At 52.8% G+C, this 24,249-nt stretch overlaps 1 protein-coding gene across 1 annotated transcript in view; it reads right to left on the minus strand.

The window, feature by feature from the left end:
* Window positions 1-1,646: 1,646 nt before the first annotated feature.
* The window catches only part of ADAMTS17 (ADAM metallopeptidase with thrombospondin type 1 motif 17), a 309,441-nt gene continuing 286,838 nt past the window's right edge, over window positions 1,647-24,249 (minus strand). Inside the window, exons 20-23 of the mRNA XM_074400099.1 lie at window positions 23,911-24,115; window positions 19,374-19,526; window positions 6,295-6,472; window positions 1,647-4,432 (exon numbers count right to left, since the gene is read on the minus strand). Coding sequence (XP_074256200.1) covers window positions 4,272-4,432; window positions 6,295-6,472; window positions 19,374-19,526; window positions 23,911-24,115 — 697 coding nt within the window. The 3' untranslated portion in view covers window positions 1,647-4,271. The remainder of the gene's footprint in view (window positions 4,433-6,294; window positions 6,473-19,373; window positions 19,527-23,910; window positions 24,116-24,249) is intronic.

Raw genomic sequence — 24,249 nt, forward strand, 5'->3', positions numbered from 1 at the left:
TGGAGAAACCCTGTCTCTACTAAAAATACAAAATTAGCTGGGCGTAGTGGTGCATGCCTGTAATCCCAGCTACTCAGGAGGCTGAGGCAAGAGAATTGCTTGAACTCGGGAGGTGGAAGTTGTGATGAGCAGAGATCATGCCACTGCACTCCAGCCTAGGCAACAAGAGTGAAACTCCATTTCAAAAATAATAATAATAAAAAACAAAAAAAGATTCCAACCCCAGCCCTTCTAGTCTGTGTCAAGGTCAGTCAACAAACCCAGAGGACATCCTGCCTTTCCCTGCTCGTAGCTCTCCTCTCTGGCTCATTCCCAGCTGTGTGTGTCTACAGGCTTCTCTGCCCTGTGGGGCTGTGGGCTCCTGAGCAGGACTTCTGTTCCTTTGCATTTTCAGTGGTTCTGAGAAGGGCTTTATCCCCAACAGATGCCCACTGGACACTTGCTGATGGAGAGCTCGCCAATTTCATCTAACAAACTGGAATCACTGGGACCACCCAGGAATTGAAGCAGCTCATGAAGAAATCCCATGTCAACAGGGCAGTTAAAAGCCAACCCGTCGGGGAAGGCAGAACAGAGGAAGGACAAGAGGGTCCTGATACGTCCTGGACACAGGTGGGTCATAGTTCTTGAGAATTAACACAAACCATGTGTTTTCCAGTGACCGGGGGCTGCAGGCCCCTGGTGTATTGTCTGTCAGCTTATTTTTTTAGTGAGATTTCTGGGGGCTACTCCAGTGTTTTCTCTTTTTTTGTTGAGAGGGTCTTGCTGTGTTGTCCAGGCTGGAGTATAGTGGCACAGTCACAGCTCATTGAAGCCTCCAACTCCTGGGTGTGAGCCTCAGTCTCCCGAGTAGCTGGGACTGCAGGAGTGTGCCGCCACACTCAGCTAACTTTAGTAGAGACAGGGGTCTTACTATTTTGCCCAGGCTGATCAACTCTTAGCCTCGAGTGATCCTCCTGTGTCGATCTCCCAAAGTTCTGGGATCACAGATGTGAGCCACTGCACCTGGCCTGCTTTAGTCTTAATAGGGGGCGTGAAGGTTGTGGGTGTGGCGCTTTCTGCTGACTCCAGGAGGTGGCCTCCCCATCCCTGTGAGGTCTGACATGCCTGCTCCATGTCAGGCCGAGATGGGATCCCAGTGGCCATGTCTGTTCCCACTGTGGTACTGTGGCACCCCTGTGCTGTCCCCAGTGCTGGGGGACGTGCAGGGCCATGATCCTCTGTCATACCTGCTGGCAGAGGGAAGCTGTGGGGGCTGCTGACAGGGCTGTAGAGGTGGGGGCAGCGGGTGGAGAGCTCAGCATGGCTGTCCAGCCGGCACGGCCAGGGTCTGCACTCTGCAGCACAGGTCCCGGAGCATGGGCTGCTCTGCAGGCTCACGGCACAACGGTCAGACCCTCGTGTCCTCACTCAGTTTTGCAACCACACGGGATGAGGCCAGGACTGAAAGATTTGTTAGCACTTGCTCAGGGAGATGCAGTCACCCCCCAGAACTGCATTTCCCAGTGACCTCTGACACCAACCCCAGCTGTGGCCAGCAGGCTGCGGCTCCCTGCAGCCAATTCCACAGCAAGCCAGGTGGCCGCCACCGCGGGGAAGGACACTGCCTCCCCGTCAGCCAGTGAGGACTGGCTTTCGTCTTCTACTTCATAGACAGCTTAAACCCATTAAGGAAAAACATTTTATTACACATATTCAACTTGCTTCCAATGATATGACTAATTTTTCATGTATAATGGCGTCCAATGTTCATCTTTTTTTTTTTCTTTCAAAACCAGCACCAAAAAGTAAAACAAAAATACCATGGGTACAGTATGTAATGCAAGTTAACTAATGGAAAATACATACATTTGACTCTGAGAAAAGAACAATGGTGTTGCCATAGAGGATCTTTTCCTGTGTTCTGATCATATCAAGCCGTGGTCAACTGAGAGGGTTTCGTTTTGCACCAATAAAAATAGCACCATCGGATCGTGAGATTGTAGTTAGTAACACGTGTGCAAGCACAAAGGTACAGTACTTGAGGGGCAGTACAGGGTATTAACAATACAGAAATATCACTGCTGGGATCAGCGTCTAGTGGGAAAGAATGTCATGATGGGTTCACGGAAATCACTGCTCGTGCCAAAAACAGAAGACGGGCTGGTGGATTTCCAGATGAGCTAAAAGAGCTCCAAAGATGCAGACTTTGGGGGGCTAAGGGGGTGTTTGACAGTAAGTCAGTCCATCAATCTTTTTCATTCTGAGGGTATGAGGCCCTTGCCAGGGTGGCCAGGGGGCGTATTTAGAGGCCCCCCAGACCAGGCAGGAGACCGGGCTAAGGCTTCCTTAGCGAGCTAGCCCGGCTCTGCTCCGTGGCTGCAGAAGTCTTTCTTTCAGTGGAATTAACAGTTCATTTGGGGATGAGGGAAATGGAACCTCAGCTCCCCAAGAATTTGAGGGCTTTTGGGAAGTCTGCTGGTGGCCAGGCCTGAGGGGGGAGGACAGTATTTTGCACAGGCCCCCGGGGTGAGGTGGGTCACTCCATCCTGACACTCATTTCTCTCCACAGAGCACCCACGGAAGATTCTCAGCACTTCTCATTGCTTCAAGTGGAAGTGAGTAAATTCCCTGACATCCCTACCGCTTCTCTGCCTCTGGGGTAGTAATGACAACAGCAAAGCTCATACGACGGGGTGGAGAGGGCAGAGAGCTTTTTCTTTCTGATTTAAGCTAACTCTAAGGTTGTGACATCAAACAAACAGCAAAAACACAAACAGCACCAGTAAATCAAGCACTTGGAGATGATCCCATGGAAATTAGCCCCAGAGAGCCTTCTGTCTGAAAACATGGAGGAGGTGTTTCTCACGGTAAGTTCCTAGAACATAAGCACCCATGAAATGCCCACCAAGTTGGTGAGCAAAACAGGCCTCCTGGGGGCAGGCAGGGTTCTGCCATCCTCTGTGCTCTCAAAGAGTCTGTCCTGCTCACTGCTCTGGGCTTCTAGAGAGGGCAGAGCTCAGCTAGGAGGCACGAGGGGCTGCAGGAGGGCAGGATCTCCGTCAGGCTTCGTCCCTGCCCCACCAAAAAGATGGGTCAACGATGACAGCCGTGACGGTGATGGGTGCCCCAAAGTCTGGGCCACAGGAAGGCTCGGTGGGTGTGCAGCAGGGCCGGCCGCATGGCGCTCCTCTCCTGGTCCCGGTGCATCAGGCTGAGTGGCCCCCGGAGAAAGCGAGCTGCGTGCCAGGGTAGAGCAGGCAGGTCTTGCTCTGCAGATCCTAAGCCTGGGCTTGCGTCCTCAGAGGTCCCACACGTCGTCCTAACTTCAGATAAATGGCCAAGGTTGGTAGAAAGCCCTTGGGACATGGCACAGCATCTCTAAGGTGCAAAGCTTGAAGTGTGGGCCAGAGCCGAACCTCCAGGAAGGCGGGCAGGTGCCCATCTGCCCCGACAAAGCTGGCCCAAGCTCACCTTTGCCTTAGGAAGCAACCCCATGGCCGTGACTAGCGTTTCCCGTTTCACAGCACCTTGAAGAAAGGGCCTTCTGCTTTCCTTTGGTAGACAGCGGTGCTCCAAAAAGTAGGTGCTTCCCCAAACCCAGACACTCTTGGATGTCCTTCGCCCATGGGTGGGTGGAGAACTGTGTGGCATTGGTGTCCTCGCTGGCATGCAGAGATGTTCACACTCAGGGCTGAGACTTCCAGGCCAACGCCCAGGGTTTAGAGGCTGTTTTCAGAGCTGGGCACAGAGGCAATGTCCTGATTCTCACGTGGTCAAGAAGGTGGATAAAGAGAAACGTGGAATGGACAGTGGCTCACCAACACCTGCCCCTTCCTCCAGGGTGTCGCCGGCTTTCAGAATAAAGCCTCTGTTAGCGTGTCTCATTTTTGGGCTGTTTCCTCCATGAGCCACCAAGCACTGGGAGTTCCAATGTCAAAAGCAAGCCGAGACAGGAGCAGCAAATGTCGTCTCTCTCCACGATTGTCCACCAGAGGTGCTTCCCTTTGAGGTACCTGGAATCTCAAAGTTATTTTGTGACTCATACCTATTTTTTCCTCGCTGTAGAAAGCCATCCAGTGGCTGTTAACAATATATTAAGTACCAAGGCACTAATGGCAAACGTCAAGTCCATGCTCATGTTCTAGGTGGTTGGATTCTTGGGGCAGCCTTGGGGAGGCACGGCCACAGGGCTGGTGCGCTGAGGGGGGTGGGGACGGCGGGCTTTCCGTGCTCTGGGTGCCAGGCTTCAGACCTTGAGCCTGAGCTTTGGGCGACCCCCGGGCTGCGCGTCACGAGCTCGGCAGTGGCTGGCGCATCTTGTTTGCATAGAAGTCCCTGCAGGTCTGGCAGCAGCGCTGGTACCACCGCATGTCCTGGCACAGGTTCTTTTCTCGGATGACCCGGCAGTACACCGTCCACTGGTCTCGCGTGCATTTGTAGGTCAGAGCAGCTAAGGGAACAGTAGAGAGAGAACACCTGGGGTCAGGGAGGGCACAGGGAGGGCTGGTGTCCGACTGGGCTCCCTCACCTGGTGCACACATCAACCCTGTGTACTGATTAGGCCATGCCTCCTGCCAGGGCATGGGGTGCCACTTGCTGTCACAGGGACACACCCTTGCATCTGTAACCCAACCACATGAGAGAGCATGGTGGTCTGGCTGCCTCTTCGGGGAAGAGGGCACAGGTCCCCTTGCTTCCGAGCCAAGTGGCATTTACTGCCGTTTTGTGGCCGAGGGTACCATTGCTGTAAGCATTTATAAAACAGGACGACACGCAACAGTGGACATCAAAGGACCCCTAAAAGCACAAGGTCCAAGTACACACAAGTGGCCCAAATTTCCTTCAGGGTCTTGGTTGTACCAAGAGAAGGCCCTGTGCCAGGGAGGGCTCTGGAAGTCACCAAGCAGGCCCGCGCTCGCAAAAGCCACAGTTCCACTTCTGCCAGCTCAAAGGTGTCCCCCACCCCGGGAGCAAAGGCGCTAGAAATCCCCTTTATTATTTCTCCAGGATTTCAATTTAGCAAAGCAGAAACTCTGTTAGAAGGAATCATCACATCAGATTTTTTTTTTTTTTTTTTTTTTTGAGAAGGACTCTTGCTCTGTCACCCAGGCTGGAATGCAATGGCATGACCTCGGCTCACTGCAACCTCTGCCTCCTGGGTTCAAGTGATTCTCCTGCCTCAGCCTCCTCAGTAGCTGGGATTACAGGCATGTACCACCATGCTGTGTAATTTTTGTATTTTTAGTAGAGATGGGGCTTCACCATGTTGGTCATGCTGGTCTTGAACTCCTGACCTCAGGCGATCCACCGGCCTCAGCCTCCCAAAGGGCTAGGATTAGAGGCATAAGCCCCTGCCCTCAGCCAGATCATTAGGTGCTGGGGCATGGACTGGTAAGAAGCCAGGTTCCGAGCACCCAGGGACAAACCACTCACAGAGTCTCCAGCCCCTCCACCACGCCTGTCTGCTGCTCAAGCATCAGCCTAGGGTGTGTCCCATGTGTTCGTCCTCACAGCCTCATCAAAGATGCTCCTGGATCTTTCATTTCTAGAAAGAAGCACTTCCCATGGGCCGGGCACGGTGGCTCACGCCTATAACCCTAGCACTTTGGGAGGCCGAGGTGGGTGGATCACCCGAGGTCAGGAGTTCAAGACCAACCTGGCTATCATGGTGAAACCCCATCTTTTTTTTAAAAAAAAAAAAAGCACTTCCCTTCACATTCCTCACGCACAGGGACCCTATGATGTTTGCGGAACATTCTCCTGTGTTGGGCAGAGGGGAGCGGAGGACGCTTAGCGTCCTGTGTTTGAGACAGCAGTATGCAGACACCACTTTCACAACAAGGAATGGAATCCCATCTTTTTTTTTTTTGAGACAGAGTTTCACTTTTGTTACCCAGGCTGGAGTGCAATGGTGCGATCGCGGCTCACCGCAACCTCCGCCTCCTGGGTTCAGGCAATTCTCCTGCCTCAGCCTCCTGAGTAGCTGGGATTACAGGCACGCGCCGCCATGCCCAGCTAATTTTTTGTATTTTTAGTAGAGACGGGGTTTCACCATGTTGACCAGGATGGTCTCGATCTCTTGACCTCGTGATCCACCTGCCTCAGCCTCCCAAAGTGCTGGGATTACAGGCTTGAGCCACTGTGCCCGGCTGGAATCCCATCTTTCAAACAGAACTGACAAATGTCAGCCTCATGTGACAAGTGGGGCCCAAGAGGGGGGCTTTCTGGCTGAAGGAACCTCAGCATCCGGGAGGACTCACTGGGTGGGGGACACAGCAGCCCCGGGGAACTGGGGCCAGCCCAGACACTCACCAAGGCGGGGGGAGGTGATGGTGTTGGCGTTGATCCTGTCGTTGCAGACCTCCTGGTAGCACTGTCTGTAGGGGGCAGGCTTCGAAAGGGCGGGACACTCGCTGCCGTGGCGCCCCGTGACCTGGTGCATGCATTGCACCACGCGGGACTGCAGCCCCTTCCCGCAGGTGGACGAGCACTGCGGGAGACAGGAAAGTCTGATCAACTACGCGAGCTCAGCATGAGAGCTGGGACAACGGCCGCACACTGGCTGCCCCTGGACTGGACCCTATGTGCCATGCCCAGGGGCTTGCACTCATTCAGGGCAAAAGGAGTGGCTGCCTGACATAAGACAGTTTCAAGATATGATGGGATGCGTGTGTGCCCTGCATAATGCACACTGCCGGAGCTGCAGAGGTGTGGCCTTTGGGAGGTGAGGAGGGTTCGATGTCATAAGGGCAGAGCCTCATGCTGGGAACAGTGTGCTTAGAAGGGAGACCCGAGCTCACTTGCTCTCCACCCTGAGAGGACACGGTGGTGGCAAATCAGGAGGGCCTTCACCAGACACCAGATTCGTTATTAGCACCTTGATTTTGGCCCTCCACCTCCAGAACTGTAAGGAATACATGTCTGCTGTGTAAGCCACACAGGCTTTGGTACTTGGTGACGGCCGCCAGGGGAGGCTAAGAGCTAAGACACCTGCTGAAACATTAACTCATGCTAGCTGCATTCCACCGCCCACCTCTGCTCCAGGCTCTGAAGTTTTTTGAGATGGTGAGCAGTGTGGCTTGGTGGCCCCCAGGAAGGACTGGCCTGATGACCACAGGTCTCCCCAGCACCTTCTGCTTTGTGAGGCTCTGGGGCCTTTGCCCAGTCTTGGACATGCAGAAGAGCCCACTAATGACTGGGGTTGAATTTCCCATAAGTCCGGACGGTAGGGGGCTTGGAATTAAGAAAATAAAATACCACCTTTCTTGCATACCAGAGTCACGCCCTGACATGTGGCTGACAATGTTAATTGAGACACATCCCTAGCTGCTGGCATCTCCAGCCCTTGCAGCACGAGGTGGTGGCGTGTTTGCTAAAACTAGGTCAACGGAGCTGAGCAGAGGCCTCCAGATTCCCATGGAGTGGACCTGTGGTGCTCTGCGGTCCTGTTCTCCCTCCCTCCTCTTTACTTTTTTTTTTTTTTTTTTTTTTGAGACAGTCTCACTCTGTCACCAGGCTGGAGTGCAGTGGCACGATCTTGGCTCACTGCAACCTCTACCTCCCTGATTCAAGCAAATCCCCTGCCTCAGCCTCCTGAATAGCTGGGGTTGCAGGTACCCACCACCATGCTGAGCTTTTTTTTTTTTTTTTTTTTTTGGTATTTTTAGTAGAGACAGGATTTCAGCATGTTGGCCAGACTGGTCTCAAACTCCTGACCTCAGGCAATCTGCCCGCCTTGGCCTCCCAAAGCGCTGGGATCACAAGAGTGAGCTGCCGTGCCTAGCCTCTTCATACTCTTCATAGTATTTCCCGGGCAGGAACTGGCCAGGTATCTGAGTCCTCTACTCAGATCTTGCTGTTGACCTCTTCGGCCCTTGCTTTCTCCAAGGAGCCCTTGGGACGGTCTCTTCTCCCTTAAATCGCTCTCTTCCCAGGAAGACAGTCAGGTCCACAAGGATACTTTCTCTGTCTGGTGTACCCCAGTGCCACACAACCTCGATTTACAGGGTGCTGAGAGCACTCAGCAAAACCGGGTCCAGCAGCCCAGCTGGGTTAGTAATGGCACCTTGAGGTGGCGGGAGGGGAGCAGGGCCTGGAGTGTTTGGGTGCAACCTTGTTCTCTGCATGCCACACGTGGTGACCAAGGCAGGTGCCCTGCAGACTCTGTGCTTCCCATGTCCTCACTCTTGCTCCTGACTCGAATGCTGCCCTTTTTCAATTTGCAATGTTGGTCTCATGGTCACCGGCTCCACGCTGAGTCGCCTGTTCATTGGCCGGAGGACACCTGGTCATATCTGACCTCACTCGAATGCTGCCCTTTTTCAATTTGTGTCCCTCTCTGAGTGGCCAGGTCACATGGTTTTGCGGGGCACTGGTATGACTTTGCATGTAGCTTTCGGCTGTGTGGGCGTGGCTTTGTTCGGCATCGGGAATGCTGGCCTTTTCCTTCATCCACCACTTTGGTGTAGACTCTCCGTCTCTGGGCAACTACTTACCAAACTGCTTTTGTAAGCGATATTTTTTGAGACAGAGTTTCATTCTCGTTGCCCAGGCTGGTGTGCAATGGTGCCATCTTGGCTCACCGCAGCCTCTACCTCCCAAGTTCAAGCGACTCTCCTGCCTCAGGCTCCCGAGTAGCTGGGATTACAGGCATGCGCCACCATGCCCGGCTGATTTTGTAGTTTTAGTAGAGACAGGGTTTCTCCATGTTGGTCAGTTTGGTAGACAAACCATTATAAAAATTTACTGTGTCATCATATGGTTTCTGGGATTAATTTTCCTTTTCGTGTGTTCTATAGTAAGAACTACTTTTATAATTAAAAATAAAACTGGAGGATTCTGTCAATGACTCTTTGGTGTAACCTGCTGGTGGCCCACTGTCCAAACCAGCTGCATTTTCATTTGAGCTGATGTGGTGCCGGGCCTGCCCTGGCCTAACGTCCACAGGTAACATACTCTTCTTGACTGGAGTTTTGATGGGGAGGCCGTGTGGTGTGGGGCATTCAGGCGGCAGGGGTACGGGGACTGTTGGCATTCCACATCCCCACTTACTAGCTGTGTGACCTTGGGCAAATGACTTGACCTCTCTGAGCCTCAGTTTATTTGCAGCGTGAGGCTAATAAACTCTTGCTTGTAGCACTGTTTGTTGGAGTAGAGGCAGTGTGGAACAGGTACCTAACCTGGGGTCTCAGACAGAGCGGACCTCACCAAATCCTGCCGCTATTATTCTCAACAGCAAATGTGTGGCCAAGAGCACTGGCCAGGGAGCTCCTGGGGCCCAGCAAGGCTCGCTGCAGCTGCGTCACCTGGCCCACTCCCTGGGCTGCCATTCTGTCACCAGGCCCTCCACACGCAGGTGCGGACAGCCCATCCGCCTGGCTCCCTGAGCTGGTCCTGCAGCCAGACCTCAGGGAGCACAACTAGAGGCTGTTGTGGCCCTGAAGACAAAGCTGAGTGCACACAGGTCTGAAGGGGTTGCTGCTGAATGGTACCCCTGTAACCCGAGCTGGGCCATGGTGGGAGGGATAGCGGAGGCAGAGCAGAGGCGCATGGGCTCGGGGGGACCGGACTCCTCCGTCAGCTTCCCTGAGGCTTTGGCTTCAACTGAACAGCGAGGAGACTGCAGCGTCTCCCAGTAGCACTGAATTTGCCTGAAGCATCATGGTGAAGCCATTTTTCAGGCTTTAGGAATCCAAAGCCAACGGATACAAAAAAACACATCTGGTCTTGAAGCGCCCTCTCACCGCCGGTCCTTTTGTGAAGGGGCTCCTCACATCTACAGTTTGTGTGGCTCCCCAGGACTCAGGTAACTGAGACAAATGGAGGCAGCAATAAATTGAACTGAGAAGCTACTTGCCAGGAAACCTGAAGTGAGTGGAGCCCCCTTTCCAGCAGGTGCCCACAGCCATGCAGCGCAGCTGGCCGCCTGGTGGAGGGGCAGCCTCTGCCTCCGCCCACCACCCTCCCAGGCAGGGAGGGGCTGTCACTGGAAAAACAGTAACAAAATGGTTGATACACAAAGAGCGGGAAGTTCACCGCCAGGGACACAAGTTTCGATGTACTCATGTGCTTTCTGTGCAAATTATTTCAAGAAGTTACTGTGAAAAAGATTTCCCTTTAGCTAGAGTTTCCGGCAAAAAGAGAAAGGATGTTAGGTTCCCCAGACCAAAATGATAGTGTGACACTGTGCAGGCGTCACTGGCTGCTATAATAACAACAGTAACAGTGGCCGCCATCACAGCAGGGCCCACCTCCTGCCTGGGAGCTGTGTACGGGCACTGGGCTTATGCGCTGAGCTTGTTCATCCTCACGCTGACAGCTGCTGTGGCCAGAGCCTGGAACACACTAGGTACTCAATAAGGGATACCTGCTGGGGACACAGTGCCACCTTCCAGAGAGGCAGAATGTGAGGTTTCAGAGTGTCCACCTGTCCTCCCACCGCACATGGCCAGCCTGGCTCCCGCCCCCACCTGCCTGCACCAACCCCAACAGGCAGGACCTGGGTCTCTGTCACTCCTGCCCTGATGACATCCCTCCCCGCAGCGGGATTCCCTTTTCCTAGTTTCTCCCGGCTGTAAAATCACAACTGTTAATCACACCAGATCCCGACAGGATGTTTTGAGAATTAGCTCAAGGAGGCTGTAAAACTCTCAGGAAGAGGAAAAAACTCCAGGAATGTCAACTCCACGCTGGGGCTCTGGTTCCCGCACAGTGGGCCCAGGCAGGGTTGCCCACGCCGGCTCCACCCACCAGCTCCACCCACCGGCTCTGGGCTGGGGTGAAACAATGCAAGGCGGAACTGTCAAAGCACAGTGAAACCACCCCCGCCGGACGTCCTCCCCGCGCGGTGAACACCCCCACCCCGTCCTCCCCGCGCGGTGAAATCCTCATCCTCCCCGCGCGGTGAAACCCACCCCCGTCCTCCCCGCACGGTGAAACCCCCCCCCCCGTCCTCCCCGCACGGTGAAACCCCCCCCCCCCGTCCTCCCCGCACGGTGAAACCCCCCTCCCACCCCGTCCTCCCCGCACGGTGAAACCCCCCTCCCACCCCGTCCTCCCCGCACGGTGAAACCCCCCCCCCGTCCTCCCCGCACGGTGAAACCCCCCCCCCGTCCTCCCCGCACGGTGAAACCCCGCCCCGTCCTCCCCGCACGGTGAAACCCGCCCCCCCCCGTCCTCCCCGCACGGTGAAACCCACCCCCGTCCTCCCAGCACGGTGAACCCCCACTCCTCCCCACACGGTGAAACCCCCCCACACCCCGTCCTCCCCATGCGGTGAGTCTCTGAGGGCCCGCCTGCCTCAGGCTGGTTTTGGAGAGCAAAGAAAGACGCAGAATCCTGACATAACTGCATTTTTTTTTTTTTTTTTTTTGAGACAGAGTCTTGCTCTTGTTACCCAGGCTGGAGTGCAATGGCGCGATCTCAGCTCACCGCAACCTCCGCCTCCTGGGTTCAGGCAATTCTCCTGCCTCAGCCTCCTGAATAGCTGGGATTACAGGCACGGGCCACCATGCCCAGCTAATTTTTTGTATTTTTAGTAGAGACGGGGTTTCACCCTGTTGACCAGGTTGGTCTCGATCTCTCGACCTCGTGATCCACCCGCCTCGGCCTCCCAAAGTGCTGGGATTACAGGCTTGAGCCACCGCGCCCGGCAGTAACTGCATTTTCTACTGAAAAGGTGCTCGGCTGGTGAAATGTCAAAAGCTCTTCAAAAGCATTTTGGACAGACTTCCCCCGAGACTTGGCATGAGCAAGGAAAACCCCAGACGCGGCTGAAACCTGAAACAGCAGTGTGAAACAATAGTGACAAGCCCCACTTTCTGCGCCCTCCCGAGAAACAGGAAATGCTTTCATGACACACACCCCTTCCACTCCCCCTGCGATGTCGCAGCTTCAGGTGTCCCTAATTCCTCTGAATTCACAGCCTGCCGACCTGCAGATTGTGGCTGGGAACTTCTAGCCAGGGAACCAGGAGGCTCAGGTGAGCCCCCGCCATGACCTGCAGGGGCCAGGTCGCCTCCAGAGCTCTTGGGGACTGAGCATGGAGGAGACAGTGGGGCAGCTCTCATCCTGGGGCTGGAGCTGTTCCCTGTGGGTAACTGCTTCCCACCATCAACTACAAACGCTGCAGCGAGACGCCTGCCCCCAGGCCATGCCACCAACACATGTGGGTGCCCAACCGCACCATTTATGGGGCCTGAACCACACTCCATGGACTGTTTTTCAAATACATATACTTTTTTTTTTTGAAAAAGTCTGGACCCCACGGCGCTGACTTCATACCTGCCCAGCAGGACTTAGCATGGGCCCCTACAGCCAGCTCCTTGTCTGTCTCCCTTGAGGCCAGGTCACTGTCCACTCTTGTACCAACAGCACAGGGTACGCAAGGAACAGCAACTCCAGAAATGGCAGCTGAACTGCAGTGACTCGGCACATGCTCACAGCAAGTGGGGGCCACAGTTGGGCCCGCAGGCCTTGTGGGGTGGGGTCAGGCCCCACCGAAGCAAGCGCAGGACTCCGAGGTGGTGTCCCCACTGAAAGCTTTCTGTAACTACCCTCTCACGTGACACACGGTTCATTCGTTGCTAAGATCATGGAACGCGAGCCTGTATCTCCCTGTCGAGAACACAGAGAGGCGTTTAACAGCTGGGTTTCTGGGGAGCGCACAGACACAACCAAATACACCTGAACCTGACCTCAGACTGGCTCACTCAAGGAAGGAGCCCCTCAGTCACCTTCAGCCTTCTACACTGCATCTCAAAAGGAGAAGTCAGAAGTCAGCCGGAGGAAGATACGGTTGGCACTGCCAGCCAAGTTAAGGATAAGACCCCTCCTGCTAACCACGACGCCATCTACAGATCACGGATATGGGGTGGAGGAATCTTTCCAGAAGGCATTGTCTTCACTTGAACACGATCAAACCCCACCTAAGTCACGTGCCCGACACCTGCTTCACAGATCGAGACCCTTTCACTGTCATTTCTAGGGTTGTGAGCCTAGACGGTGCTCAGGGGCCTCGCGAGTCCACCAGTCCTTCCACTGGCATCAGGGCGTCAATGACCACTTGCTTCTTTTCAGAGTAAGGGGACACGGTACTCTTCCCTTGGTCTGTAAAGTCAGTTTTCTTTAAAAACCCCATCCATTATAATCCCTCCCAAATGTGTTTCTCACTGGAAACACCCCATCATTCAGTGGCGATGAATGCCTCAGAAGTCATGCTATCTAGAAAGAAATGAGATTTCCTCCTCCCTCATTTTAAGTCCCCACCACCCCCAGAGGGGAATACATAGCCCCGTATTCAGTGGGTGAAAACAATGATCAGCATTGTTTTCTGCAAAGAGCTTCTATCCTGGGTGGGAAGGCAGCTGCAGGTCATTTATTCAAACATACCAGAGCGATCGGAATGCCCTAGGCAAGGATGGGAACATGAAGTGTGTCCCTCACACACGACCCTGGTTAGGGTTTGGCTACTGTCCAAGGTCAGGATGAGGGGCAGGGGCAGGGAGGGAGGGGCTCGGTCTTCCCTAGGGGCCTGCCCGCCTCCCCAGGGCTCTGGGTGGCAGGAACGCTCAGCCATCCCGGGGCACCGTCCCCAGCTCGCACCTGCAACATGCTCTTGGACCGGCCCATTCCTCACCATCCTGGAAACGGTCTCGTCTTTCTCAAGAGAACCCTGGGATGAAGTGAGAGGAAACTGCTTAGATGGGGATAGTAGAGCTTCCATCTGCTGGAAGATCGCCTTCTGAGCATCCTCTCTTGCGACACAGTGAGTGAACACCTGCTCAGCGCGGCACGCTGCTGCCGTGGCTGCTGCTCCGGAGTTTGCCTCCCAAGAGCCGGAAACTGGATGACTGGCTACGCGAACAACCTTCCCCAGACACAGTGATATGCAGGGAGCCTTCAGCCTTCTCTCTGCTGTCCTGTTAGGCAATTTGTCTGCTGCCTTCAAAGGCCGGCACATGACAAGCTTTGGAGGCTTGGAGTTACAGGAAAGGACTCCTGGGTGACCGTTTTAAAAATGCACCCCATGGGTGCAGCCAAGGCCCCATCCGCAAGCTGGACAGCAAAGACGACACATCCCATACAGTAAACCCGAACAGTCTGAACCAGAGAACACAGTGGGGAAGCCCCACCCTGTGGAATCCTACTTAGAGTGGCCTAGTCTCCAGGCAGTGAGGACATGGGGTCCCCACCACCACCCCAGGGAAATATATTCTTCCCACTTCTCCAGAGACAGCCGAGAGGGAAAAACAGGCAAGTTTCTCCACCTGGGGGGAGGCTAGTGAGGGGCAGGTGGTGTGGGTGGTGCCCAGCCCCCACCTCTCCCTGGTGATGGCAGCAGGAGGGAGGGTGGTGAGGTCGACAGTTAGGGTGGGGGTCTCTTGGTTCACATCTGTGCAGCCCCCACCAGCGTGCTCTGGCTATACCACACACACACGTGCCAAGTCCAGACTCCCGTCTCTGCGGGCCCTCTCTGCTGGGTAAAACCAGCCTTCCCGCAGCTCAGCCCCAGGTCCAGGCTCTGGCTGGAGGCCCTTGCTAAGCTCTCTCCACAGCAGCTCGCTGCATACAATCAGATGTCATCCGATGCCAGCTCCGGACAGTGGCTGATACAGTTTGGATGTCTGTCCCCTCCAAATCTTATGCTGAAATGTGAACCCCAGTGTTGGAGGCGGGGTCTGGTAGGAGGTTGAGTCACGGGGTAGGTTCCTCAGGAATGGCTTGATGCCCTTCCCATGGTCGTGAGTGAGTTCTCGCTCTGTTAGTTCACCAAGAGCTGGTTGCTTAAAAAAGTCTGGGACCTCCGCCCCTCTCTCTGTCTTGCTCCTTCTTTCACCATGTGACATGCCAGCTGTACCTTCTGCTGCAGGTAAAGCCTCCTGAGGCCTCCTAGAAGCAGATGCCAGCACGGAGCTTCCTGCGCAGCCTGCAGAACCACCAGCCACGGAAACCTCTGTCAATGACCCAGTCTCAGGCATTCCTTTAAAGCAACGCAAGGTGGACTCCTACAGCGACCAAGACGTGACGGAGGCCCTCGCATCCCACAAATCCCTCTTGTTCTTACTGCGGGGACAGCTTGTCAAATGGGCTGTGGCAAAAGTGGGCACAGTGGCTCCAACGCTGCACTCTTCTGAAAGCCTGTGAGCGTCATTCACAGCATGGCTGGTGAAGAGAAGATGGCCAGGCGAAAAGCTCCCTCTCATCCGACAGGCATTTCCGGAAGGCTGAAGGTCTGTTTGGGGAAACTGGCGCAGTGTTCTCGGCCGGGGACGGACCCCAAACAGCAATGGAGGGAAGGCTCCCGGGCTGAGTGAGCCACGCGATACGTGAGCACCAGGTCTGGGCAGGGCTGCGGAGTGACTCCTGTGTTATTCCCATCCATCCTTTGCTTGGTGTGCGGCTCCTTGTACCAGGAAGGCGAAGGTACTTAAGAAAGCAAGTGTCCAGCTAGTCCTCAAAACCGGAATGGTCATGCTGAGGACAGCCAGGCCCTGGAGTTCAAGGACCATCTACAGGACACTGCTGGCTCACAGGCACCATCACAGTGCCTCCCCGGTCCCTTCCTGCTCAGTTTCCGCCTAGCAGCCTGAGCACTGAACTGGGTCCAAGAGCTTGGACTCTGCTGGGGAGTGTGGGCGAGTCGGGTCACTGCTCTGAGCCTTCATTTCCTGGCTAGAGGGGGCCAGTGATGTGAGGCATGGGGTACCCCGCCCAAAGGAAAGCTGTGCTAGATCCCCCAACCCCAGATGGGCAGGTGTGGATCAGGCCTGGAACTGACCGCTCCTCGCCTGTGCCTCTTGTCCCGGGACCCCTGTGGGCACAGGTGCCAACAACAGTACAGGCTGCATAGACGGCGTGGCTGCTAGGACCCTTCCAATTCCCCGATGACAATGACACTTTATTCCAGTTCACATCTGAACACTTGTGTCCAAACAACGTGATTCTGCCTGTTACTGTGCTAGGCAGCTTCCCCTTCTACATCTTCTGGATACTCAAACCACGAAGGTGTAAGGTAATCATCAATTCTTTAGACGAGCCTGAACATTTGTGAACATGTTGCTTACGAATCAGAACCTGGTGTGCTGATAGCTCACTTACATGTCTCTAAGCTAGGATCAGCGACCTTTTTCAAGCTGAGTCTGGGTGTGCTTGGACAGAGAATTTCTCAGTGTTGTCTACACAAGGCCGGAAGCCCTACTGATAAGACAGGGTTAGGTCAGATCAGAACGGATTAACCCTGGGGACTGTGCCCCAAACAGTGTGAATACTGGGTGGTGGACTTTGGGCAATGAAATGAAATGGGCTTAGTTGTCAAAGGACTTAGACACATATATTAGCATCTTGAAACCTCTAAGCATCTCTGAGAAACAGGCAGGGCCCGTGTTTATGATTCCCATTTCAGAGATAAAGAGACCGAGGGTCAGAGAGGTTAAGGCATAGAAGTGGAGAGTCAGAGCTATAAATCAGCCCCTTAATGTTTCTCTTGCATGAGTTCAAGTTCTCCTGGTTCGAACTGCATTTTTCTTCCCTCCCTCCTTCCCTCCCTCTGTCTTTCTTTGGTTTTGCTCCGTTGACCAAGCTGGAGCGCAGTGGCACAATAATGGCTCACTGTAGCTTTGACGTCCCTGCTCAAGTGATCTTCCTGCCTCAGCCTCTTAGGAAGCTAGGACTAAAGCATGCCTAGCTATTTTTTTGATTTTTTTTTTTTTTTTTTTTGTAGAGACAGGGTCTCCCTATGTTGCCCAGGCTGGTCTTGAACTTCTGGGCTCAAACGATCCTCCTGCCTTGGCATTCCAAAGTGCTGGGACTACAGGTGTGAACTACTGTGCCCAGCCAAAGCACACATCTCTTTTGTGAGAGTTTTGAAGTTAGGTTTCTCTGCCAGTGTAAGGTACATCCTGGCAGCTCCACGCTAAGCTTTAGTAACATTCAAGTAACTGTGTGGCATCCCTGTTTGATTTTGGGGAAAAATGGACTGACAGCCTCAGCTTTATTGCTTTGGGCTAGTGGTCAATCCATTTTGTTGATCTTTTCAAAAAACCAGCTCCTGTATTCACTTTTTTGAGTCCCTATCTCCTTTAGTTAGGAAGAATCAACATCGTGAAAATGGCCATACTGCCCGAAGTAATCTATAGATTCAATGCTATCCCCATCAAACTACCATTGACTTTCTTCACAGAATTGGAAAAACTACCTTAAATTTCATATGGAACCAAAAAAACAGCCCATGTCACCAAGACAATCTTAAGCAAAAAGAACAAAGCTGGAGGCATCATGCTACCTGACTTCAAACTATACTGCAAGGCTACAGTAATCGAAACAGCATGGTACTGGTACCAAAACAGAGATATAGACCAATGGAACATAACAGAGACCTCAGAAGTAACACCACACACCTACAACCATTTAATCTTTGACAAACCTGACAAAAATAAGCAATGGGGAAAGGACTCCCTATTTAATAAATGGTGTTGGGAAAACTGGCCAGCCATATGCAGAAACCTGAAACTGGATCCCTTCCTCACACCTTATACAAAAACTAACTCCAGATGGATTAAAGATTTAAACATAAGCCCTAACACCACAAAAGCCCTAGAAGAAAACCTAGGCAGTACCATTCAGGACATAGGCATGGGCAAAGACTTCATGACAAAAACACCAAAAGAAATGGCAACAAAAGCCAAAATAGATGAATGGTATCTAATTAAACTAAAGAGATTCTGCACAGCAAAAGAAACTATCATCAGATTTAACAGGCAACCTACAGAATGGGAGAAAATTTTTGCAGTTTACGCATCTGACAAAAGGTTAGTATCCAGAATTTACAAAGAACTTAAATTTTTAGGAAAAAAATAACCCCATCAAAAAGTGGGCGAAGGAAATGAATAGACACTTCTCAAAAGGCACTTATGTAGTCACCAAATATATGAAAAAAAGCTCATCATCACTGATCATTAGAGGAGACATTTATGCAACCAATAAGCATATGAAGAAAACCCCCATAATCACTGGTCATTAGAGAAATGCAAATCAAAAGCACATTGAGATACCATCTCACACCACTTAGAATGGTGATCATTAAAAAATCAGGAGACAACAGATGCTGGAGAGGACATGGAGAAACAGGAACACTTTTACACTGTTGGTGGAAGTGCAAGTTAGTTCAACCATTGTGGAAGACAGTGTGTGATTTCCCAAGGATCTAGAAACAGAAATACCATTGGACCCAGCAATCCCATTACTGGATATTACACAAAGAATTATAAATCATTCTATTATAAAGACACATGCACACATGTTTACTGCAGCTGTGTTCACAATAGCAAAGACTTGAACCAACCCAAACGCCCATCAATGATAGACTGGACAAAGAAAATGTGGCACGTATATACCATAGAATACTATGCAGCCATAAAAAAGGTTGGGTTGATGTCCTTTGCACAGACATGGATGAAGCGGGAAACTATCATTCTGAGCAAATTAACAAAAGAACAGAAAACCGAACACCGAATGTTCTCACTCATAAATGGAAGTTGAACGACGAGAACACATGGACACAGCGAAGGGAACGTCACACACGGGGCCTGTCGGGGGTTGGGAGGCTACGGGAGGGATAGCATTAGGAGAAATACCTAATGTACATGACGAGGTGATGGATGTAGCCAACCACCATGGCACGTGTATACCTATGTAACAAAGTAACAAACCTGCACGTTCTGCACATGTACCCCAGAACTTAAAGTACAATTTAAAAAAATGAAAACAGAAAACCCACTACAAGGTTCTTACAGGTGGCGGTGGTGCTTACCTTGGTTCCCAGAATACAGGAGTCATTCAAAGACATCAGATGAAAGGGTATAAGAGGGGTTAAACAACAAAGCATTTTTTTTTTTTTTTTTTGACTTGGAGAAACATTCAATGGCCCTTTATCCACCGTTGCTCCTTTGAGTGCTGACGCTGCAGCTCTGTGATGCCCCTCCCTGCTCCCACCCCAGGGCCCCATGTCCTATCTGCTCCTGCGAGTGAATGTTTGCCCAAGTGTCCCCAGGGCAGGAGGCTGGGGCCTGCCGGTGCACCGCACAGCGTGACAAGCCCAGCATCCAGGGCACCCGTGTCCTGCCTTGGGCTGCATCTGGGTTCCTTCTGCATGCCCGTGAAGCAGTGGGGTGCTCCCAGTCAGCCCCAGGGGGCAGTGCTGGTGCAGCCTGCGGCAGAAGCAGGGAGGAAGCACACGGGGTCCGGGGTAGGCACAGTAGGTGGAAGAAAAGTGAATGTGCCTAGTTACACTGGGACTGCTGCCTGGAATTGGGACCCATCCCAAGGGCCGGGTTCCCGACCCCCGAGCCCCCTGCACTGCGGCACAGAGAGAAACACCAGCAGGCCGCTCTCACCGTGGACCAGTCCCCGGTTCTCCACTCGTAGCAGCCTGAGAAGTCCTCACAGGCCTCCTCGGCTCTCGGCCTTGTGGATGCGTCGCATTTCCCTTGGGAGTTGGTGCACGTCACGGTCCGTTTCCGCGCGCCTTTACCACAGTTGGCGGAACACTGCAAGACACCATTGGAATACTTAACGCAGCTGCAGTTCGACCCTGGACTCCCTCCCACCTGCCAGATGCAGCGTGGGGACGGTGCGGAGATGAAAGCCACGCTTCTGTCCTCACGCAGCTCACGGTCCGCAGGGTCTTAGGCACACAGTCCCAGCTGGGGCCCCGGCCCAGCGGCCAGTGTTGGGGAAGGGACATAGGATCAGGAGTGGGAAGAACCTGGGGTGCGTGTAAGTCACATGAGGGGAGTGGAATTCACTGGCCACTTGTCAGGTCCAAAAGCTCAATGCAATACATGAGCTCAGACAGCAGATGTGCGTGATGGCACCATGAGTAAGGCAGGGACCAGGGACCAGGGGCCAGGGGCCAGGGGCCAGCCAGAGCAAGGTGAGGGCCTGAAGCTGAGTCCCAGGCCCCAGATCTTCCCAGCTGGCCTCCAGGTACACGTGCTCTGCTTTGGCCGGCCTGGGACAGAGAAAGACCTCGATCCAGCGGGGAGGAGGAGGAGGCAGACGGAAAGAAAAGCCACCGGTGACTTCCTCGTGAGGCAGGTGGCAAGCCTTCGCAGAGAGAGCTCCAGTGAATGTTTCAACACAGACACCAAGAATGGTGACAGAGGCATGTCCCCTGTGGTAGTTTATATACTTGCAGGAGACCTGGGAACAGGCAGTGGGGAGGGGACGTGGGGCGATGAACAATGTGCATGCTCTCAAGAGTTCAGGATTCCCAGCAGCAAGGAGTGAAGAGACAGAGGCACGCACAGTGTTAACACAGTGGATGGGTGTTCTGGGCTGCGCCTGGAACCTGCTCCTGATACACCCGCCATGGAACTTGGGGAGGGACCAACCCTGGGCTGGGAGGAGTATTTAGCACCTCCAAAAATGAAGCAGAAGGAAGCCCAGGCAGAGATGACCCAGAGCCTCAGGAGGATGAAATTCACAAACAAGTTGGCCCGGGGAGCCCCATCCCTGCCCAGACTAAACACGTATCTTGGAGAGATGGTGTGCACAAGGCTGGATTCTGCGAAGGCGGTTTCATACTTGCTATGGCAGGCTACGGCAGCGACTTTCTTGAGTTACAACAAGCTCAACTTTAAAAAGTTCTAGGCGAAATGCAGTAGTTCACACCCATAATCCCAGCACTTTGGGAGGCTAACGTGGGAGGATCACTTAAGGCCAGGAGTTCAAGACCAGCCTGGGCAACATAGGGACCTGTCTCTTAAAAAACAAATCCTAGTGTGTCCACTAGAAAAAAGGCACATAAACAACAGATGTTATTCTCGATATTTGTTATTAACATTTATCCTAACATAAGAGCTAACTTTCTCTTTCTTATGAATTCAATTCAGCTCCTTGTCTAAAGGTCCTATGGGTTTTCTTCCAAGGATAATTTACACTGGTTTGAAATGCACATGCTTCAGAACTGGCTGCAATGTCCCCTGCAGGGAGTGGGGAGAGTAGCTGCGTGTGGAGTGTGGAGCTGGTTTTAAGGGTCTTCGGATGCTAGGGGTCAGTCCATGGTGGGCTTTGCATGCAGGATGTCCCGGGCAGGAGCCCCGGGTCACTGCACTGGAGGGCCACCCCGTGCTTCTCTGCGTGGCAAGGTTTCCTGGCCATTTCAGCAACCCTGTCCTCACTGTCTGGCTTGTGGGCTAGCCCTGGCACCAGCGTCCACACAACTAGCTCCTCTGCAACCAGGAGCCATGTGCCCCTTCTGCCAAAGTTCATTCTTGTCCGGTGTCTACTCTGCATTCCCCGCCTCTTCCCTTTGAAATTCAAGCTCTGAATGTCCTGCCTATTTCTTTTTGAGACAGAGTGTTGCTCTGTCATCCAGGCTGGAGTGCAGTGGTGTGATCTCAGCTCACTGCAACTTCCACCTCCTGGGCTCAAGTGACTCTCCTGCCTCAGCCTCCTGAGCAGTGGGGATGACAGGCACGCGCCACCATGCCCGGCTATGTTTTATATTTTTAGTAGAGATGGGGTTTCACAATGCTGACCAGACTGGTCTCCAACTCCTGACCTCACGCGATCTGCCCATCTCGGCCTCCCAAAGTGCTGAGACTACAGGTGTGAGCCACGGCGCCTGGCCCAGCCTATTTGTTAACCAAACACTGACCCTTAGCTAAACTCTGACCAGCAGGCTGTTCTCTTGAAGGCTCTGTCTGTGCGATACTACAGGCTGCTGCTGTCGGCTCCAGCTCTCAAGGGGCCAAGGAGGGGGCCCTTCAGCTTCTCTTTGCTTCCCATTGGGGGCAGGGCCTGCAAGCTGAGGATAGGAGGAACTCACTACATTTTCCTTCCCTCTGGACATTACTTCCAATAAAGTCAGGAAGAAGCTGGGGAGGAGGTAGTGAAAGCAATCAACATAGCTGGCTGGATAAAAGCAACCACGTCAAGAAAACCTCCCCCTCGAGAAGCTGAGACTCATTTGCTAAGAAAGACTCGCTTCGGGGCTTTGGCACCTGGAGTGGCATAAGTTCCAGCGTCGTGAGCTTCCCATGGGGAGTGATTGGATTCCAAGTTAAACGTTTAGAAGGAGGCATTCTGCTGAAGCCTGGGCTAAGCCAGAGTTGGGCTGACTGGTGTGGTGTTCGTTCAGGATTAGGATTAGGTGTGCACACAGACACAGACATAGAGAAGTTATTTAAATCCTGCTCCCATTTTCTCTCACTTTCCAAATGTGGAGATCTTCAGTGCTGTAATGATAACTGATGACATCAGGCTTGGTGGGGAGGCGGGTTTTTTTCCCCCCATAAAAACAATCTGAGTGGATTTTTTTTTTTTTCCCCCCAGAGACTGAGTTTTGTTCTTGCTGCCCAGGCTGGAGTGCAGTGGTGCAATCTCAGCTCACTGCAACCTCTGCTTCCCAGGTTCAAGGGCTTTCTTGCTGCAGCCTCCCAGGTAGCTGGGTTTACAGGCACGTGCCACTGCGCCCGGCTAATTTTTTGTATTTGATAGACACAGGGTTTCACCACCGAGTGAAAAATTTATGGTTTTGATCTGATCAAAGCATAATTATTTAGATCAAGAGCGAGGCAATTAAAACCTAGGCTCACCTAGGGTCCTGGCAAGGGGCGGGGACTGAATACGTGCCTGGACCCTTCCAGCAAGTGGCAAAAAGCAGTCCCTTGAATGTTAAAGCTGACAAACATAAGCATATATACAGAAAAAAAAAATCAACAAAAGCTCAACTTCTCTTTTTCTACAACTCCATAAAGCATAGGATAAAGATTCTGATCTATAAAGGAATACAAGCCAAGATCTGTTTGAAACTAACCTCCACTTTAGAGCAGCCAATGGAAGACTTTCGTTCATTAAAATGGGCTGGATACTTTTTTTATTCAAAATAATTCCAACTGTTTGGCAATAGAGGGAACTTTAAAAATATTTTCCACACTAAAGAGTGTCTTGGATGAGCCTCTCCGAGTTTCCGAGACTACGCTGGTGGAAGACCTGAGGGGAACCTGCCCTTTATTCAGCTATTTTTCTTTGTAGTTTTACAGCCAAACAGTCAAAATTATTAATGCAAAGTCAATGCAAAGTCCTGAAGGATGACATCACCAAAGATAAAATCGTATTCCCAGGACCAACCTTCAAAGTGAAGACGTAGGCTTAATCCACTTCTTTCCAAAACACTTTATGGCATGCGATTTGTAACTCCAACTTGCACACTAAAAGCTGTCCCTCCTGGCATCTGACTCTTGCAATCTACAAAGACTGCTGGGAGATTAAAGGAAAACCTTTGAAAGCACCTTCCCAGCCTGAGCGCACCGCCGTTAAATATGCTCAAAGGGGAATTAAAAAGCCGGTCAGTATCTCTCTGTCCTATCTTGACGTGGGAATTTTCATAGGAAATGGGACGGAATGGTCCTTCACTGTGGTGTCAACCTATACATCATCAAAGACATGGTATCTATGTTTTTGTAGCCACGTTGTTATCTGAGATGACATTTTTCTTTTTAAGATGGAGTCTTGCTCTGTCGCCCAGGCTGGAGTGCAAGGGCACAATCTCAGCTCACTGAAACCTCTGCCTCCCAGGTTCAAGCAATTCTCCTGCCTCAGCCTCCTGAGTAGCTGGGACGACAGGCGCGTGCCACCATGCCCAGCTAATTATTTTTAGTAGAGACTGGGTTTCACCATGCTGGTCAGGCTGGTCTCGAACTCCTGACCTGTGATCTCCCTGCTTCAGCCACCCTAAGGGCTGAGATTACAGGCGTGAGCCACTGCGCTGTCCAGAGATGGATATTAAGAACATTTGAGCTAGAACACATCTTTGAGCTGACCTGGGGGTGAGCGAGGGCTAGGAGGCACCAGAATGTCACCAATACCATGGAACCGTGCTGCAGTCCCTGTGGCTGAGTCTTGGCGGCAAGCCCAGGCACCCACCTGTGACCACTCAGACGCCTCCCAGATGGACAAGCAGTCCTGGCCTTCACAGCTCTGCACTGGCGCTGGCCGGGGGCCTGGGCAGTAGAGGGGCCGCGTGGCGACGTGTGTGCCGTTCTGCAGCTGGTACACGCAGGTCACCTCCCGGTGCTGGAAGCCTTTCTCACAGGTCGCAGAGCAGGAGCTCCACGGGCCTGCCACCCACCTGCCAGACAGAAGGAAAGACAGAGAGAGAACGACTCGGGTGAGAGGCCAGCCTCTCCGGAGAGCCTTCCAGCTGGGTCCTGGAATTGCTGCCTTGTGGTGGGCAATCTACAAAGACTGCCGGGGATTAATGGA

This window comes from Saimiri boliviensis, chromosome 5 (assembly GCF_048565385.1).
Source record: "Saimiri boliviensis isolate mSaiBol1 chromosome 5, mSaiBol1.pri, whole genome shotgun sequence".
In the NCBI taxonomy this organism is placed as follows: Eukaryota; Metazoa; Chordata; class Mammalia; order Primates; family Cebidae; genus Saimiri; species Saimiri boliviensis.